This window comes from Falco cherrug, chromosome 3 (genome assembly GCF_023634085.1).
Source record: "Falco cherrug isolate bFalChe1 chromosome 3, bFalChe1.pri, whole genome shotgun sequence".
NCBI lineage: Eukaryota > Metazoa > Chordata > Aves > Falconiformes > Falconidae > Falco > Falco cherrug.
This window is the reverse complement of record NC_073699.1, coordinates 98,290,601-98,310,116: the sequence shown is the minus strand read 5'-3', so window position 1 is coordinate 98,310,116 and position 19,516 is coordinate 98,290,601. Positions and strand designations below refer to the sequence as shown.

Here is a 19,516-nt window from a genome sequence, read left to right as displayed (position 1 = left end):
GTTGATTTTTGGGGGGTCAAGGGGGTGCAGGCCCCACCGGGCTGGGCCTCCACCACACTCACCAGAGCCAGCTTTTACCGGACACGATTCCCAGGTGCGAGGCGCTGGGCTGTGGCAAGTGACGGTGGACGCCGGTAATTGGGGACGCTAGGTGGTGACGAGGCAAAAGGCCACGAGGAGAGGCTCCTTCGGGCTGCCGAGCCGCGGCGGGCTGGGCCTGAGGCGGGGGGGGGGGGGGTGGCCGGGCCGGGCGGGGTGGCGGTGGCCCCGGGTGTCCCGCCGGTGGCCGCGGGCGGTGCGGCCCGGCAGGGGGCGGTAGAGAGCGACGACAACAACACGCCCAGCCCGGCCACCGCAGCGTCCCGCGGACGGCGGCGCTGATTGGTGGCGGCGGCGGCCCCGCAGCGCTGAGCGGCGCCTCGTGATTGGCCCGCAGGTGCCGCTCGGCGGGGGGAGGGGGAGGCGGAGGGTATATGAGGAGGGAGCGGAGCCGGCGGAGCGCAAGCACGGGGGCGGCGGGGACGGCGGGCAGCGCGCTGCCGGTGGCCGGGCGTTGGGCGGCGGCCGGGGGCGCGGGGGCACCTCAGCCTGTAGCGACAGCGGCGCTTCCCCGCCGGCGGCGGCCGTACCAGCCGCTCCGGGTGTTCGTGCCAGCGGCGGCGCTGGCTGCCCCCAGCCATGCTGTGCTATGTGACCAGGCCGGACGCGGTGGTGATGGAGGTGGAGGTAGAGGCGAAAGCCAACGGCGAGGACTGCCTCAACCAGGTGAGGGGCCGCGCTGCGCGCTTCTCCGCTCCGGCCGCCGGGGCTGGGGGCGGCGGGCGATGGGTGACGGGCCGCCGCCTGAGGGGCGCGCGCGAGAGCCGGCGGGCGCGCGCCCCGGCGGCTGGGGGCGGGGGGGGCGTGAGGCGGGGGGGGCGCCCCGGTCTCCCCGCTTCCCTTCTGTATTTTTTCTTCCTTTTTTTTGTTTTCTTTTTTCCTCTCTCTCCATGTTGGATGCGGCGGCTGCCGCATCCCTCGCCCGGGCGCGCACCGGCCCTCCCGCCTCTCCCCCCCCGGCGCCTGTGGGCCAGGCGGGCCCCGGCCTGCCCCCGCAGCCGGCCGGAGCCGTCCCTCAGCTGGGGGCACCGGTGGGGCCCGCCTGGCCCGGGTGGGGCCGCCCGGGCGGGGCCGAGGTGGCCCCCGTGGCCTGCTGGGGCCGTGCTGGGCCAGGTGGTTTCGCCTTTTGGTCGCCACCGCCTGGATGTGGCAGGGGCGGACGATGGGGAGAGTCGAACGCAGCAGCCCGGTCTGGTGGTGGCACCTAAATAAAACTTAAGGGTTGTACTTCTTTTTCTTCTTGCCTAGAAAGCGCTGCTGGCTGTGGTGTTGCATAACAGATGCTCAGCTCTTTTGGAAATCCGCTGACCCTCTTAAGTGCCTGTTCAGGGGGTGAGAAGGGGGGATGAGATTTGACCGTGGAAGTCTGTGTGGTTTTCAGCTGGTGGAGAAATTCCCAGTTTATTCTTGGTATTTGTCTACGTGCTCTTTTGTTTGCAACTTAAACTCCAAGTAATTAAGTAACCTTTTGTGTAAAGGTGCTCCCAGCAGGGCTTATTTGTTTGTGTTCTAAGTGAGCAGTCTGAAACGATGCTCGATTCAGGTGATAACTTTCATCATTATGTTGTAGCTTCATTATAAAGGACCTCTTTCTTTCAGGTTTGCAGAAGGTTGGGAATTATAGAAGTTGATTATTTTGGACTGCAGTTCACTGGCAGCAAAGGGGAGAACCTGTGGCTGAATTTGAGGAACAGAATCTCCCAGCAGATGGATGGTTTAGCCCCTTACCGGTTGAAATTAAGAGTAAAGTTTTTTGTAGAGCCGCATCTTATCTTACAAGAACAAACAAGGTAAGGTAAAGATGATTGTAAGTAGACTTAACTTATTATTTGGTTTTTAATTTGTGTAACTTCTGAAAGTAATTACACATTGGTTTTATTTCTTTCTTAGTTATTACTTCTGGTAATCTTGCTTGACTTTTCTGTGTAGTTTTAAAGCCTTAGTGTTCTTTAAATGTTATTCCTTTTAAAAAAAACAACAAAACCTGCTGATATTTTTAAATATTGTGTAGCTACCAGTAAGTAATCAGTGTAATAAGTAATCATAGAATCATAGAATCATAATTCTATGAGCACTTAGTGCTGGAAGTGGGTGAAAATGAGCTACCAGTACCATATTACTTATATGGTATTTGCATGTCCGATAGTAACCCCTGTTCAGTGGTGTTACTCTAGGTCGTTCTAAACCACTGGTACAGAAAGGCAGGAAACAATTCCTCCCACAGAGCAAAAACTTGCTGAATTCCTTTTTGTCTGGTATTATGTTACAGTAACTTTCAAATAGCTACAGGCTCTTTGAGGCTACAAAAGAAACAGCTGTTTTGCTGCTTCTGTTGCCAGTCCTCTTAACCAAATTGTTATACTGCTAGCCAGTTGTAAAAATTGAGTCTCCTAAGATTACTATAGTGAACATTTGCTTTTGCTCCTTGAGTTTGTTTACTACGTGAATAGCAACTGAGTTACCTTCATAGAAAGCTGTGCATAGATATATTTAATGCTGACCTTTCAACTCATTTTTTTGTTTGTTTTTAGATAGTCTGGTTAATATAAATGGGACAAATAAAAATCTAGTGTCTGTACGATAATGTCAAAACATGTTTTCACTATTCATGTTAACTTGGTCCTTTCAGAATTAAGACCATGAATACAATAGAGTTCTTCAGAATATTTGTCTAAATAATTTGGTCAGAGGCTGACGGCATGGTCCAATGTTTTTATAGAGAAAAGCTTTTGAGTTAGGAGCATGCATATATTGTCTTGTTTTTTGAACTAATGTACAGAGGAGAGGCTTTTGGGGAGCAGTGGTTTTAGCTCATCAGTCTGGTTGAAAAGTTTTCAGGCTGCTATGAAGTTAGACTGTAGTTGTCCTATATAATAGCTTTAGTTGGGCAAATGCATTCTAACCAAATTCCTTTTTTGATGTGCCTCATTTGGGAGTATTTTCCCTGAAGAAGTTCGTCATCTTATTTATAGTTGTACTCACTGAGATTATTTAAAACCAAATAATGAAGGATTTTAATGTCGAACAAAAGGAGCAACACAATTTCATATCTGATGAGGCAGAAGAGATTGCTCTGAGCATGTTGGATGTGTCTCCACACACAGACCAAATCAGAGTGAACCAGAGGAAGCCTAAAGCTGGTGTATTGGCACTTTTATGCCATCCTTGATGAATGTTTGCTCAGCTTTACAAGGTTTTTGCAGACACCTGTGTTCTTGCCTTCAACACTGTCAATGCAAGACTTGGCAGGTTGCACAAGTTAATAGAGAGCTTGAACTGGTGAAACATACCCCAAGGGCCTAAAAGACAGGTTGTGTAGCTGGAATGTGACAGAGCTTGTGTATATATACATCAAAGTAGCAAGTACTTCTCTGCTATAAAGATGACTCAAAAGGTTGTAGGTGGGACAGGCTTTTTCTTTTATGTATGAATTAAGACTGTTCTAAAGCTAGTATTTTCAACAAACCATTTTAAAATTAATAGAGGCTCAGTCATCAGATCTAGTAAAACTCTGCTGTGGAAACAATTACTTAAAATTTTGGAGAGCAACAGGCATTGAAACTAGCCTTTAATGTCACTCTTGCAAATGTGAATAGTCCTGAGGTTTCAGTTAAGCTGTGCAGTCTACATCCTGAGTATTATTAGTGTTCTTCCTAAAACCAAGCTGTAAACCAGTCTGTGGTAGCTGCCTTTTAATTGTGTGGGCCCAGGAGTTGACATGTAGCAGACCTAGAATTCCATAGTGTCTGTGGTTAATGTGTATTTCTGTAGTGTTGACACAGTTTCAGATGAGCCTTTTTTCCCTACTTGGGTCTGCTTGAAGATTTGTGTGTGCACATAGCTGTGCACTCATATTTAGTTTTCATGTAAGCAATTGTGGTGTCAAGGAGAAGATGAAACATTCTATGAAACCAGTCACTGAACTTTAAATCAATAGGTGTATCATGGAATTGCAAGGATTAGCTGTACTGTTACAGCTGACACCTTGTTTTTTACCTTTACTTGCAAAGTCAGTGTGCTAGTTGATGAAGAAGCAGTGATGGGTATCCTTTGTTTCCTTTAGCAGTTGTGTCCACAACTCGTGTACAAGGTAATTCTAGCAGAGCTGCTGTCTTGTCCCTTGTGTGAAGACTGCTGAGGAAGTCTCCCAGTCTTTTACTTGGCTGCCTCTGATGCAGGTTTTATATAGAAATAAGATGCATGTTGAGACTGCTTCTGTAAATCTGGGAGGTTGCAAGTAATTCTAAATTCTGTTGATATGCTTCATCATGATAATAGCAAATGTTGGGACTCAGTTGTTACCAGTTTTTTCTATGTACTTCAGAAGCTTTGTTGACCTCAGTTGTACTGCTTTGTTAAAGATCTTAGTCTTTTAAATTTACAACTCGGGTGTATGTTTGTAGCAATTTAATATTCAGGTTTCTACATGCTGCGTGAGAAGCTGATCTGGCAACTGAACATCAACCTCTGCTTCTGTTACCTTTAATCTGTGCAATCCAGTGGAAGATCACAACCCCATGCATTTTAATCTTCTTATGCAGGGGAGCCTTCTTGCCTACTGAGTGCAAAGGCAGAGCAGGTTATTGTACCTTTGACCACTATGGGAACAAACGACCTTCATGAAGTGCTTTGTCAATGGAAGAATTGCAGGGGAAAGAAAAACCCCTTCATAAGGCACTTTCTTTCTTTTTACAGGAATAAAAGTGATTTCTTTCTATTGTTCTTTGGATCTCAGTTTCTAGGGGGTTTTTTGACTGCCTGGTACTGAATTTCACCACAGGATTTTGTAGTTTGGAATTGTTTTCAGTGCAAGAACACTATTCAAATTTCATCTGCTGCTGTTGGCCAGTTTCACAAACAAAGTCTGAAATGTGAACAGTGTGCTTGTTTAGAGCAGTTTGAGTAACTATTTTTTTTGAATGGAGGATCACACTGGCTTGAAAATGACTGCTGTCTCTTTGCTTAAAGATATCTGATGGTCTGAGATCTAGATCATGAGCTCTGTGTTAGTTTTCACTGTGCCCTGTATTTGATAGGTAATGCAACAGTTAGTAAAAAAAGTAAAAAGCAGGGGTTTTGTCAGGATGATTTATGAGTGCTTGTCTGATTGGATTTTCTGAAGTAGGGTGAGGAGCTGGGGCTGGGAGGAAAGATTGTGCTTGACCAGCAGGCATTGCTGAGGGCTGGCAGTGGTGCTGAGGGCCTGGGTGGGTAGAGCGGTATAACTGCAGGCCACTGCCTGGCAGTATCCTTGGCTAGTAGCAACCTTGGCTGGCAGCCACTGGGCAAATGGGCAATGGCATGGCACTCACGGAGCCCAACTACAATTAGTGATTGGCCTGCACTGCTGTCTCAGGGTGGAAAGTTCTTGGGCTTCAGCTAAAAGCTGCCTTTGTGAAACATGTAGTGGAGAAGTCTTGAAGCTGGCATTCACCTTAACTGAGAGAGTTTGCCGAGCTGTGCAAGAGGCAGATTGTGCCAAGCGGTCGTCCAGGAGAACAATGGTTTTTGAGTCTGGCAGGATAAAGACAACATTGTGGTGACTGCACAAAAGTGGAAATAATTTTGAAGTGAATCATTTTTTCAGCAATGTAAGATTTACCCAGATGTGATTCAAAATGGGCAGTTACTTGTCTTGTGTAACATGACTGAAAATTGAGTATTTGTATGTAAACCATGACAATTTAAAATGTGTTGGATTCTAACAAGCCACACAATCTCATGAAGCATTTGAAAGAGCCGTATTTTGCCAGGCTTGAGATAGGTAATGTTTTAGAAGTGGTTGAAAGCTGTGTGATGTTTCCCAGTATTTGACTTTTATTTACAAAGTACATCAGTTCAGGACTGTTAACCAGTTGTATTGATGAATTAGTTAAAATTAAGAGCTGGCTTGCAAAATATTTTAAAGTTACACATGTAGTAGATAGGAAATAGGAAAAAACCATAATGTTATCTTACAACATTGGCTGGTGCAGTGGAGTCATATTTCTTATACAGCAAGAAAAGCCTGCTGTAGTAGACACCAGGATGAATTTAATGAATCTGTTTCAATCTGAGTTGATTGTAGTTGGTAACCTTTCACCCACCCTGCTGAGAGCAAATAAGAGCAAAGATACTGAGGAACATAGTTGTAACTGATGGCTTTGCTTTTTCATGTGGAGTGGCCTTTTTCTGTTTCTAAAACCAGATATTATTCCTATAGATTTAGAGGTCTTTTTTCAATATATTTTTAGGGAGAAAAATTATGCCTCTCTATTTTGATTCCTTTAGACTACAGAGAGTTGTAAATTCACAGCAGGGGGAAGAGCCCTACCCTGTGGTAAGAAATGTCATACCCCAAAGAGAACGGGCAATTCCTTGGGATGTATGCTAAGGTTCTTGCCAGTAGTCTGGTGAAGAAATGGGCTCTTTTGGCTCTATTTCTATTTTAGGAATTGTTAGTCATACACAGATACTTATATTTGTAAAGGATTGGGGCTTGTCACTTTTTCCACTGACAGCTAAGTTTACAGCTTAAAACTTCTAGTATAGTCTTTAGATTTTTGTCCTGTCTTCCTTCCTTGGATTTAAAAAGTAGTAGAAACAAAGCTTTCAGTGCAGAACTTTGATTTGTAATGGACATAATTGTCTTTAATGAATTATGAAAGAGAAATCGATCTTCTATTGCATATACTCTTTTTTGTAGTACTTATTTTGTGGGGTTGTCATGGCCAGCTCAGATGAATACAGAAGAGGTGATTTGCCTCCTGTAGGAATTGCATTGTACTGAAATGCTGACATCAGTTTCTGCTAGTGGTGTTCAGTATAGTGAGCCTGCATAAATTGCTTCAGAGGGGGCAGGAAGGGATTGATGTAATATCTAGGTTTGTGACTTCGGTTTGGTAGCTTTTAGCTTTTTGTAAAATCTGCTGAAATTTCCTTGCAACCTTCCCTTTCTACAGCATTTGTGTGAAATTATTTATCTGCAACTAAAACACATTAATCACACTGTACATGTGCATATTAAAACACTCAGTAAAATGACATAGAACTTGAATTTTATGGGAAGCACAGGGGCAAAAAGATTACACTGACTTTATATTTTGTATCTAGTGCTTGAAGAAAGCATGTAGTCCTGTCCTAATTTTAAAACTGCTTTTTCTTTTGGAAAGGAAGAAATTCTGCCTGGGCAGTGACTATATAGTTTTGGCAGCTTAATGCTTTGTCCTCTAAGCAGTATTCCTATGTACTGTTCTGAACTGTGAAAGTCAAAGGAAATGTGCCATGATTTATTCCACAGGAATATCTAGCTAGCATGAGGTTCAGGGTGGAAACTAAGACTGGTTTAGGTTATATAGACTGTCTTTTGTACTAATGCTGTTGTGTGTAGAACTTGGGCTACAAGTGCAGTGGAAAGCTCTGTTTGTTCTTAAAGCTGCCACTAGTTGTTCAATGTCCCAATGTGTCTGCCAGGTTTTAAGATGACTAGGAGCCACACCAATTGATTGAAGTTCAGAGTTGTGAAGACTGACTTGTTTTCTATGAAGATTTAAAGATTAAATGAAGTTTTGGAAAAAGTAGTGAAAAGCTGCAGAGCGTGCCAGGAGAATATTGGGGCAGGCAGTAGGAAACATACCTTTTGTGTGACTTGTTTCTCAGATTTATAACAGGTAGTATTAATGTATTATGTGTAACTGAAGTGGTGAATGATGCAGAAACAAACTAGTTTCTTACATGGTGGTCAAACTAGGACATTGTCCATGATGTTGGAAATGCAACCTTTAGAGGACTTGCTATGCACAGTTCAGTTCTCAGTTTTAACAGTTTAAACTTACTAATAAATTCCATTAAGTGTAAAATACTAACACTGAAATTCCTTGAAAAACTGAGTACCCTTTTACTGTACAGCCTCAGTATATTTAGAGATGGGAAAAGCTTTAACAATATTTTCACTGTACCTAGAGATTCCTAGAGTGGAAGTGCAGTGGATTGAGTGCTGTTGATTAGGTCACAATCTAATTTACAAAAACTTAAATACTTTCTGGTGGCTAATAGAATCTGTAATATGACAGGGTTTTCTACAGACAATTTGTTGGGTCCTTTAGACTGCAGAATTAGATAAGGAACTGCCTCAAGGCTCCTAATGCTTTAGTTTTGCTTGACTGTATTCAGCAATAAAAGCACTTTTTTTGCCTTTCTAAGGTTCAAAAGACTTTTTTTAGTTTTGCGTAAAAGAAAGAAAAATGTGCTTTTATAATCAGATTCTGGCTGGTGTCATGCTTTGAACCTTGAAGGGTGATTTTTGCCATGGATATATTAATGTTTAACTTGGGAGAAGTGTAGTCTTAAAGGCTGGATGGGCTGATCAAAATCTGTACTAATCAGAATCGCTTTTTCAGATGTATAAAATATTTGCAGCTCTTTCAAATTTCTAGATGCTTTTGCTTAAACACAATTAAGGATCCAAAATGAAAAAAAACAAACCACAAACCAACAAATCAGCAGTGAATTTGCTACCTGACCTCTGGTTCAGGGTAGCTGCTGTGGCATATCAGTATAAAGTTGTTTGCTGTTTGAAAATAGGCAGGCCCTATGTTAACTAGTTTCTGACCAATTATGGGTGCAGTTTAGGCAATGGACTTGGGCCAGCAATGGGGTTTTTGGGTGCAAACCAATGACTGTGAGATGGCCTATTAAATGTGGGTGGGTTTGTCCATTTTCTCTGACTTAACAAAATAGCTTACCACATTGTAAGCCAGGACACAAACTTGCATAATTCTAGTTACTTTGCAATAACTGTCTCTTATTTATAGATGCCATATCTGTCCCCTTTATCAGAAAAATGCAAAGTCACTTAGTCTGTGAGATGTTTTCCCTTATGTGATATGAGCCAGTTATGGGAAGTATGTTGGCTGATGTGATGCTGTTTCACATTGTGCCTTAGTTCTTTTGTCTACCTATGCCATTACTGGCTTTTTAGAGCACAAGCTGTGCCTCTGCTGTAGTTGCTTCTGTGATGTGTCTGTATTTGCAGGAGCAGTCTTTTGTTTTTCAGCTCCCTGCTTGATGTCAATAAGGTCTTCCCAGCATGGGGAGAAGACTGACTTTTTTCCCGGTGTAGTCAGTGCTGTCATGCATAAAATGGAAGATCCAAGCATTTAGGTGTGGTAGTTAAACACATTTCAGTGAATGAGAATAAAATTGTTAGATACTTCTTTTAAATACTGCATGTGTAATTAGTACATAGTTATAATGACTGGAAAACCTGTTCTAGTATTAAGAGGTTCAAAAGTGCATGAAAAGCCATTTCTTTTCTGAAATGTTGATTGGAGTTGGGGAAATGCATACTATTTTTTTTGCCATAGCATTTTAGTAATTCGGCAAATACTTTGTTTGGATTTAAGGACTGAGCCCCCAAAGGAGCATGTACAACCAGTGCATTTTAAAAGCCACAGGGTAGGGCTTTCTGTGGCCCGAGCCAAATGTTAACAAGGAAAGAAAGATTGTAGCAGAGGTCTGGGACTTGGCTCCAAAAAAAAAAATCCTGAACAGGATTAACCTGTTAACAGTGGAGACAACTGTAATGTTTGAAGTTCTGATCCTCTTGCCACCTAAACTTGTATGCAGCACAGTGAGCATACTTGCTCCCACCAGACCCCAGCTAGAACTGCTGAAGTGTAGACTGTTGTCTAGACATCAGAGTGATGCAGTTAAGCACTTCTGTCACAACTGCAGCGAAGCTCAGGCATGCCTCAAGCTGCTTGCAAAGGGAGGTGTTGAAGATGTCACTTGTTGTGTGGGTTTGGAAATGGATTCTAGGGCAGCTTATGGGATAATTCTGTATCTGTTTTCCTGAATACAAAAGTTCTGGATACAGGGCATCTTTCGGGCCAGTATTAGCTGCAGGAGTTACATAGTAAAGCTAAAAATGAACGCAGATTTTCCAAGTTACATAATTGCTCATAGTGCTGAAGAAGTAGCCCTGTTCTCCCTGCTCTACAATGGAATTGTAGAGTGCTACAACATGATATACATAACAGATTATCCGAAGTTCCTGTTGGAAGGAAAGCTAATCACTTCTTAGAATCTTCAGCTTCAATGAGTGATTAATTACAGGTTTTTAAAGAAAGTAGATTACACTGAACTTTAGAAAAGTAAAATGTGAATGTCCTGTTACAGTGGAAGCTAAGACATACATCTGTGGGTGCTAGGCTTCATTTATTGAAAGATTTTTTTCAGTGATATATAACTACTTCTGTATTTGGTTTCTCTAAACATGTTGAGGCTTAAGAACAAATGGTAGGAAATTCACATTGTCTTCCCTGAGGGGAGATAAGGATGAATTTATAGAAGTTAAGGTAGGCTATAGAGGAAATAGCAGGCTGCTGTTAATGTTGGTGGAAATGTTGATTTGTCTAACTGACCTGTTGGGTAATTAAGAGCAGCTTTGTGAATTTTCCAGCTACTTGTCAAGCCTGCCTTCATCAAGTGTAAAGGCTGGTCTGAGAAATGTGCTTACACAGCAGATGTTGTTGTATGTTATTCCACAGTGCCTCTTCAGGTGTTTTGAGTTTGAATCATGTCCCTGAAAAAAGCACCATCTTCCCTTTGACTGTGGTGGCAGAGGCATTTCTACTGCATAGAGAAAGTGTATGGCTTCTCCTGTTGTGTGATGAAAGTGTGTATGCTGTCTTGGGCTGCTCTTCCCAAATTTGCTTTTGTGAAATGCAGAGTAATTTGTAAATGGCAACCAAAAAATTAAACAGAACTAATCCAAATACCTCATTGATATTTTTCTCACTAAATTGAAATTGCTAGGTGGTCTTGAGGATTAAAGCAGTTCTTAAGAATAAGAACATGATATGCTTTTAGATACAACTGAAGACTGTAACTTCAACTTTCAAGTGAATAAGATGGAGGCCCTTTTCTTTTCCCTGTGCCAGACTTTAATGGCTACTCAAACATACCTGAGATGTTTGATACATATCTTGATTACAAACATCTTTCAATGTTTTGTGTAAGCAAATATTTCTGATTCCATTGCAGGCATATGTTTTTCTTGCATATAAAAGAAGATCTTCTTGCTGGTAATCTTCAGTGTTCTTCAGAGCATGCAATTGAACTTAGTGCATTGCTGGCACAGATGAAGTTTGGAGATTATAACCAGAACACCGCCAAGTACAGTTATGAAGAGTTGTGTGCAAAAGAGCTCACCACTACCATTTTGGAGAGGTAAAAAGAGCACCATGATATAATCTCCTTTCTGGAGACAAAAGAATAAAATGTTATGCCCTTTATTGTTGATGCTGTACTCAATCCTTGTGTTCTTAAAAACACAATTTAGATGGCTTTGCAGATCAAAATACAACCTGAATGTTTAACTACTGTTCTGATTTCAGTTCACTTTTAAGCTCAATTATGAATAGTTTTTGGGTTTTTTGTGAAGAGCAAAAGCTGTATAGTACTTGGAGCAGGGTAATCAATTTGCAAGTGTATCTTAGACCTACACTTGTGAAACGAAGTAACAAGAATTTATCTGGCTTAGTACCCTTACACTGACAAGTAAATGGGATTCCTGAAACACCTTCAAAGCTAAATTCCTGAGTATCAAAAACTGTCATGCTTTCCTGTAGGTCTTATTTTGGTTATGAACTTAATGGTTGTTCAGGTAAATATGTTGGAGGGGGGTAGTTGGAAAGCCTTGATTACATGTAGCTTCTTAATTATTAAGAAAATGCACAGTATTGTCTCTCGAGCATTCTCAGGATGTTTGGGTAATTCTCAATTCTTTCCAGTTATCATGGTTACTGGAAGTCTATAGCCAGATAAAGCAGGTCAGGAGTGTTTAATCTGTTTAACTAGGTCATCTAAACCCATGTTAAAACAAGCTGCTGACAGTAACGGCACACACCTGAGTTAATTTCACCTATCCTTAATCTTTTTATCAACAGCATTATTGCAAAGCACAAGGAGCTAGAAGGTCTCAGTCAAGCTTCTGCTGAGTACCAGGTTCTACAGATTGCTACAACACTGGAGAACTATGGGGTAGAGTGGCACTCGGTAAGAGACAGCGAAGGGCAAAAACTCCTCATTGGTGTTGGACCTGAAGGCATATGCATCTGTAAAGATGACTTCAGTCCTATCAACAGGTATGTGTTTTGTGGAACCATTTTCATCTTCCATTTTTCAGAAGTACTGAGCATGCCTCTCTTTTTTACATAAATACACAACTGCTCTATAAATTACTAAAAGGGGCTGTTGGAATGTATGGTTTGAGGACACTACCTGCTTATCAAGATGACAGCTGGCCTCAGTACTCTTGATTTCTATATGTATTTTTGAGGCAGCATCTTCAGTCCAGCATTACAGACCACAGTTGGAGATTATTGTAACCCCCAAAAATTAGGCTGTAGTAGTATGTGGAAAATACCCTTATCCTTAAAAGCTAAACAATTCTTTTTTTATATTCATCTACAGGATTGCTTACCCTGTTGTTCAAATGGCAACTCAGTCTGGGAAGAATGTATATCTGACCATTACCAAGGAGTCTGGTAATAGTGTAGTTCTCTTGTTCAAGATGATCAGTACAAGGGCAGCAAGTGGACTCTACAGAGCAATTACAGAGACACATGCATTTTACAGGTTGGTACTGCCACTGGAGTCGACTACTGCTGCTCTTTTCCACAGTATTTGCATGAAGCGCTTAAGCAGCCAGCGGTCTGACTGCTCTTTGGAAATTCTTTGCGAAATGTCATTGTCTTTGCAGTCTCTACTTTCCTCTTAAGTCCAGAAGCTGAACAGTTTTTTGCTGCTCTCCATTTTGTTGTGTGGGAATACAAGAAAGTAAGCGAAACTTCTCAGTCTACCTCTATGAATAACAACACTTCAGAATAAAAACTTGCTGTGTTCTTTGATGCTTCATAAACAGCACATAGGTTTTTGTCCCTATGTGAGTAGGAGGATGAGAGAGCAAAGGAAGAGAAAAGATCTTGTCCTTCAGAATATGTAGCTCAGATGTACATGTACGCCTTGTTTCTCCTTTATTTGGCTCCTCCAGTTGCTGGAAGTTACCTGTATGCCACCTTTCTGTCCCATATATTTAAATTTTCCTACAATTCCTCTACTTGCTCACATGCCCAGGATTTTGTTTCATGCCAGCAGCTATCCATTGTCTTTATCCTGTGTTCTTTGGGGTAGGGCTGTGATACTCATTTGTCAAAGGCTGGCTTTTATAAACCCCTTTTCATTCCTACTGTGAGGCCCAACACTTATCAGTAGAACTGCCAAAGACACTTAGTGGTGCTTTCTCTAACTACCACACAGCAGTTTCAATTACTTTGTAAGGGAAGAATTGGACTTAGAAGAAGGTACTTACACTAGGCAAAGACCTGTCCAGCTTCTCAAATTATCTATTTTAATACAGTTACAGCAATTAATGTTAATTAGTTGCCTTTCTAACCACTGCAGCTAATCGGCACGTAACCACTACCTATTTTTGTGAGCCAGATGTTAAGCATGTCTTGTTTTGTTCTGCAATGACATGCCCTTGGACTGCTGTTCTGCACTCTTCATATTGTTTTCCAGACAATTAAAGCATTATGTAACTACTTAGACCATCTAAACTTGTTCTTTGTCTCTGCTTGTAACTTCTGCTGTCCTTTGCAGTTTCTCATTTTAATTTGAGCAGAATTTAGTTAGGCGATAGGATTTGGCCATAGCTTAGATATTGGACCTTGGGCCCTGTGAGGCTGTAGTCCTTGTTGTTCTGTTTGGCTTTTCTTTCCCATGTTGTCTAGAGAAGTGATATGCCTTAGACTTCTGCAGAATTTAACTGTCACTGAAATGTGACGGGCATGGTTTAGGGTAGTTGACATACTTGGTGGCAAATACAGATGCCTTAATTTAGTTCTCTATGCTGCATTTGCACTGGTTCCCTTCAGATGATACACTAGCCTTTAAAGTACTGAGTGGAAGTTTGGTTAAAGACACAGCTTGACTATGCTAAAAATGAGAGCCTGTCTAAACAAAGAAGTGTTATGCCAAAGATTATTAATTGGAATTCTGTAATGCAGTGCTTGGAAATCACCGTGTAAATAAGTGTTGCTAACCTGCACCATGGATTAAGTGAGTGTTGTCTGCTTGTATTAGCATAATGCCTGAAGGGCCCTTCCATAGGCTGACTCTTTTACCAGACACTTCACATTTATGAAGATGTAAAATAAGTATTTTTTCCATTTTACACTTTTCAAAGTAGAGTTGTCTTGCAGACAACATTCCAGAGCTTAACTTACCTCAGACTACTCTTATTTGCTTTGATTTCAGTGCTGTTACTTCAGCTTTAGGCACAAATTACTGTAGGGGTAGGTTTATTGGTATTAACTAACCAAGCTTGCATTTGTCCTATTGTTTTATAGGTGTGACACTGTCACCAGTGCTGTCATGATGCAATATAGTCGAGACTTAAAGGGCCACCTAGCATCTCTATTCCTGAATGAAAACATTAATCTTGGTAAAAAATATGTCTTTGACATTAAAAGAACATCAAAAGAAGTTTATGATCATGCAAGGCGAGCTCTTTATAATGCTGGCATTGTGGATCTTGTTTCAAGAAGTGACCAGACCCCACCAAGTTCCCCCCTTAAGTCTTCGGAAAGTAGCATGAACTGTGACAATTGTGAGGGTCTTAGCTGCCAACAAACAAAAGCTCTGCAAGAGAAGCTGCGGAAGCTAAAGGAGTCCATGCTTTGTATGGTGTGTTGTGAGGAAGAAATAAATTCGACCTTTTGTCCCTGTGGCCACACCGTATGCTGCAAGACCTGTGCTGCCCAGTTACAGGTAATTGCAAGATCATTAAGATGGGTGTTACCAGATATGTGGGAGTTCTTGCCTTTCTGTATACCTCAGTCATGGATTAATATGTTTATGTTGCTATTCTAGTGAAACTTTTATATTTACAATTTTGTTTGTGGTAAACTAATTCAAAAGAACATTCTGTTTAGACAGTGTGTTTGGAAGATAAGTTTTAGCTGTGCTAACTGAACTTGCAATGAGGGTAAAGATTAGCTGCATGTTTCTCACAATACCCTGTTATAAATACGGAGGTTATGGAGAAGTGCTCTGTTACTGTGTGTGGAGGAAGTCTCCAGTAAGTGTAGAGACTCAAAATATGAAGTAAACTAATTTCTTAATATTTTTTCTTTCCAGTTGTGTCCTGTGTGCAGATCTCGTGTAGAGCATGTCCAGCATGTGTACTTGCCAACCCACACCAGTCTTCTCAATCTGACTGTGATATGATCTACGTTAAACTCATCATGTACTCTTTAAACTGCACTAATATGAGATGCAACCATTGATTGTGAAGAAGGCAATCACTCTGGCACCTATCCATGATCAAAAGCAAAAATATGTCATTTTTTCAACATACACATTTGTCATTCAGCATGTCCAAAATGGTTTGGGACATTTGAGAGCAGAAGTATAACTGATTTTACTTCAAAGGAGAATGATGCTTAATTTCGTAGCATGGTGGTGTTACCACAGAGCTTGGTAACCCTGGAGAAATGTGTACACAGACAGGTATACCCAGTGAGAGCAATGCAGCCTTTTATTTTACACTCTCTAAATCCTTTTTAGTACAGTCACTTTGTTTATTTTGATAGTAAGAGTAGCTTTTACAAATATCAGTTTAGTATGGCTCATAGTTTCTGCTTTTAGTAAACTGCTTTAAAGAGGAGAGAATTTCTTTTGAAGAAAACTGGTTCTTAAACTAAAGTTACAAGGCTTCATCCAGTTTGTTTAACTGCAAATTCTGTAATATAGAAAACAATTCTGACAGAATAGCTTTGGAAGAGTAAGACAAGTTAATCTCAGTGTTGAGGGTGGGTCAAGAAGGTCTTCTGGCTGGCAGTGTCCTGTGGAAGCATTGGGGGACTTCATTCCCAGCTCTCAATGGTCAACGTGCTCCCAGGTTTCCCACATCCAGCTTGGCCGGTGGTCTTGGGAGCTGTAGTCAGCTGCCCTTTTAAGTTGGCTTTATTTTTTTGGAGACTGATTTTAAACTATTAAACATGTACCATTAATTTCTAAAGCATTGTGTATAACTTTAAATGCTTTCTTTAGTTAACATCTTTATTAGGTAGGTCATTCCCTGCTAAAATGTTCTTAATTTCCACCCCCCTACTTGGGCATTTTGGGCTCTGGTTTCCTAGTGTATTCTCCAGGGTACAGAGGGAACTAGAGACCATGTTTGGGTGCAATACTGGCTTAATCAAAGCTAGAAAAGTACACTGTCACTTTACTGAAATTTTCTGACTATACTTTTCATATTGCCTTAATGTAGCAGTAATGTGTGTTTATGCATCTGTTTCTTTGCACAGACATTTTGTTAAAATATTAAAACTCTACTTTTTTATGACACATTAGCATATAAACCTTACTCTAAGAGGGTATTTATTTTTTCACTTTGTAAAGAAGATTTTGTTTCCTCATGAAGCAAGAGCTTTGTCCTATATCGTAGGCAGCTTCTGTCTTTTTATATTCAGATTAATAAAGGACTTTAAAAATCTACTTTGTGTTATTGAATTTCAGAACATCAAGTCTTATATCATCTGAGGCATTACTGAACTGAAAATACAGCATGAAGTATTTTAATGTTTACAGTCTTGAATGTTGTGTCATGTTTTGAGAGCTAGTGAAGTTTCCTCAGGTGCATGCAGATTTCATGGGAGGGAGGAAAACAGATGCTGTGGCCACCTTTGTTTCAGGCAGTGTACTTACAACAGCTGCCATATTCCAACTGTAAAACAGCCTTCAGAATTAACTTTGAAGAACTTCCCTACAATAAAATTGCCCCAGATATATGGGGTATGTTCCAGTGAGATGAGAAAAATAAAAAAATAAAAAAACAAAACAAACACAGCTTGAGTAGAGAGTTGGAGTTTCAGTAGTCCTGTCTAGAAAGCTCTTAATTACAAATGTCTTGCTGTGTTGTGGGTTTTTTTGATTGAAGCTATTTATATTTACTAACCTATGACTCTGCTTTCAAGTTCTTGAAGAGATGGTGCTTGAGCACTTCCAGCACGGTGCTCTGGCTGGAGGATGTAAGACAGTGCTGGCATCAGAGGAGCTCTATTCTGGCAAGTATGAACTGAAGCTACTTACCTATGACCTCTTAAAATTAAATTTATTGCTATTTAAAATATTATTGCAGAGTAGCATGTCTTCTTGTTAAGACAGGTCATTGGGGATTGAAGCTTGAGGCCCTGGACATAAAAATACTTTGGGGTGGTCAGGGAAGAGGGAAGATACTGGCAACTAGGCAACTAATCCTGTATAAAAGTGCTCTTTGACTCAATGTAGAGTGGTGTGCACAAGGTGCCTTTTTAAAGATGAAAACTTCAACTCGGCAAGTGGGTGCTACTGAATTTACTCTCAAAGATTATAATTCTGCAGAAAAATTGTCCCTATATGCCATGTATGAGGAAGGCATGGGTACATGAGTTTTCAAAGACTGTATCCAGCTACTGCACCCATGTACATTAGTGCTGAAGCAGACCTTCCCGGCTTCCCAACATCACTCTGTTCTGTGCTACAGAATTGTTAGCAACATCTAATCCATCATCCTATGGCAGCTGGCTGAAATGGATTATAAATTGATATAAGTAGATGTTAATACATGTGTCTGATTTAAAGCACTTGACAAGTTCATGCTGTTAAAATAGGCAAGTGTTAACTCCAGGTCCTGGTAATTAAGTTGGCTGTGTAATTAGATATCCCTAATAAACAATTTCAGCAGTTGGAACTCTAATCAGGGTGGGGTTTGACAGGTTATGTGGCATCGGTGGAATTCAGGCAAAGCCTGTGACTTCTGAAAACGTGCTCTGCCTAGACTTGAAAAGCCACGGAGAGCGTCAGGCAGGCGGCGAGGTACAGGCCTGGGCAGGAGCCTGGCAAGGACCGGTTGTACCTGGGGCTGTTGGGAGCCTATTTTGGTATCAGCAGAGCGTGGGGTGCGAGCAGAGCCCGGTGGCTCTTTCCAGCCAGGAGGGGCGAGACGGACATGTCGATCCGCTCCGCAGCCAGTGTGGTTTTGGTGAAATCCTGTTACCTGCTCTGAGAGCTGGGCACCAGGTAACCTCTTCTGAACGCTGTGAATCGCAAACAGCCCCGCTTGGTTTATATGTAAGGTCAAATAGGATGCGAAACAATGTAAGAGCAGCTTTGATTTGTTCGCAGGCAGCTTTCTTGGGAAGCATTGTTTGAGATGTACTTGTTCATGCTATGCTGGAAAAGTTGCTTAACCATGCAGAACTGCTGCATTGCTCAGTGTTTGCGGTTCCAGCACACTTGTTACAGGAGGTACCGTGTCCAGCCTCTGTGAGCTGCCGAGGGCTGCAAGGAGTCAGAGAAACAATGGGAAGTCTTGGATTCCACGTGCCACGTAGCTGTACTGCAGAAAACATCAGGTTGTGTTTGCCCAGGTGCTGTTCTTCCTCCTAAGATGCTTTGTCTGAATGTTGTAATGGGGGGGGGGGGGGGGGAGTGGCAGTAGCAGCATAGTTTTTTGGGAACAACTGGAGTTTGTGTCCTTTATGCTTCTCCCTCTGGAGCAGGAGGGTTGATTACAAAGCCTCGTTTGGTGCCTCTCACACGTTATGTTAGTGTTTCTGTGCATACCAGGCACTCGTAATGAAGTCAGCTCCCCAAAGCTAGTACAGCCTGGTAAGAAAACTCACAGAAAATTCAGTTCTCATTTATCTTCAGAGTTGCAGTTGCGGCTGCTGCAATCCTGTTGTGTGTGCGATGTCACTGTAAAAGGCTATAGTCTCAGGTTTCTGCTACAAGTACCTAAATGGGAAAAACACCTCCAGAGACAGCGTGGCTCAGAGTAAATTCAAGAGCAGGAGCCCCATTAGTTCCTTGTACCTCCTGACGGTACAACAGCATTCCAAAGTGGCCATGTGGAGAGAGGGTTTGAGTAGGAGAACTGTAGGAGGGACATTTTTACTAAAATACTGTTACACTTAAATGTTACTAATAAACAAGACAGTGATTTAGCTATAACTACATCTGTGCTACTAGGGCTTTACCAGTATCTGCCTGGCTTTCACTCTCCCTTTGCTGCATCAAGATCTCTGCTTATGGAGAGCGTGACCTGCGAGGGACTACGAAGGTGGGATGTTGAGGTATTTTGAGTTACAACTATTACAAAAGCTCTACCCTCCAGCATGTAGTTGCTCATTTCAAGGTCCATACAAATTTAAATGCTAAAGACCTGTAAAATGAAGGCTTCTGTATTTTAAAATTATTTTTATTCCCCAAGTGCCGTAAAAATGTGTACACAGCAGCATTCACATATTCAAGATTTATTTCCTTGCTAAATCAGCACTGTTGCATTCCTAATGGAATGCCCTTGGGGGAAAATCCTCATCCATCAGCC

General features: G+C 41.7%; 1 protein-coding gene across 1 annotated transcript; it reads left to right on the top strand.

The window, feature by feature from the left end:
- Positions 1–511: 511 nt before the first annotated feature.
- On the top strand, positions 512–16,644 carry MYLIP (myosin regulatory light chain interacting protein). Its single transcript, XM_055705215.1, has 7 exons — positions 512–765; positions 1,699–1,889; positions 11,125–11,310; positions 12,030–12,227; positions 12,556–12,720; positions 14,493–14,913; positions 15,283–16,644. Exons 1-7 carry the CDS (start codon positions 679–681, stop codon positions 15,370–15,372), a joined length of 1,338 nt encoding a protein of 445 aa, XP_055561190.1. The 5' UTR covers positions 512–678; the 3' UTR covers positions 15,373–16,644.
- The last annotated feature ends 2,872 nt before the right edge of the window (positions 16,645–19,516 follow it).

Excerpts from the sequence above, each read along its gene's own strand:
- MYLIP (XM_055705215.1), top strand. The coding sequence starts at position 679 with ATGCTGTGCTATGTGACCAGGCCGGACGCGGTGGTGATGGAGGTGGAG. Across the intron at positions 766-1,698 it reads GCGAGGACTGCCTCAACCAG|GTTTGCAGAAGGTTGGGAAT; the intron begins GTGAGGGGCCGC and ends TCTTTCTTTCAG. Across the intron at positions 14,914-15,282 it reads CCTGTGCTGCCCAGTTACAG|TTGTGTCCTGTGTGCAGATC; the intron begins GTAATTGCAAGA and ends TTTTCTTTCCAG.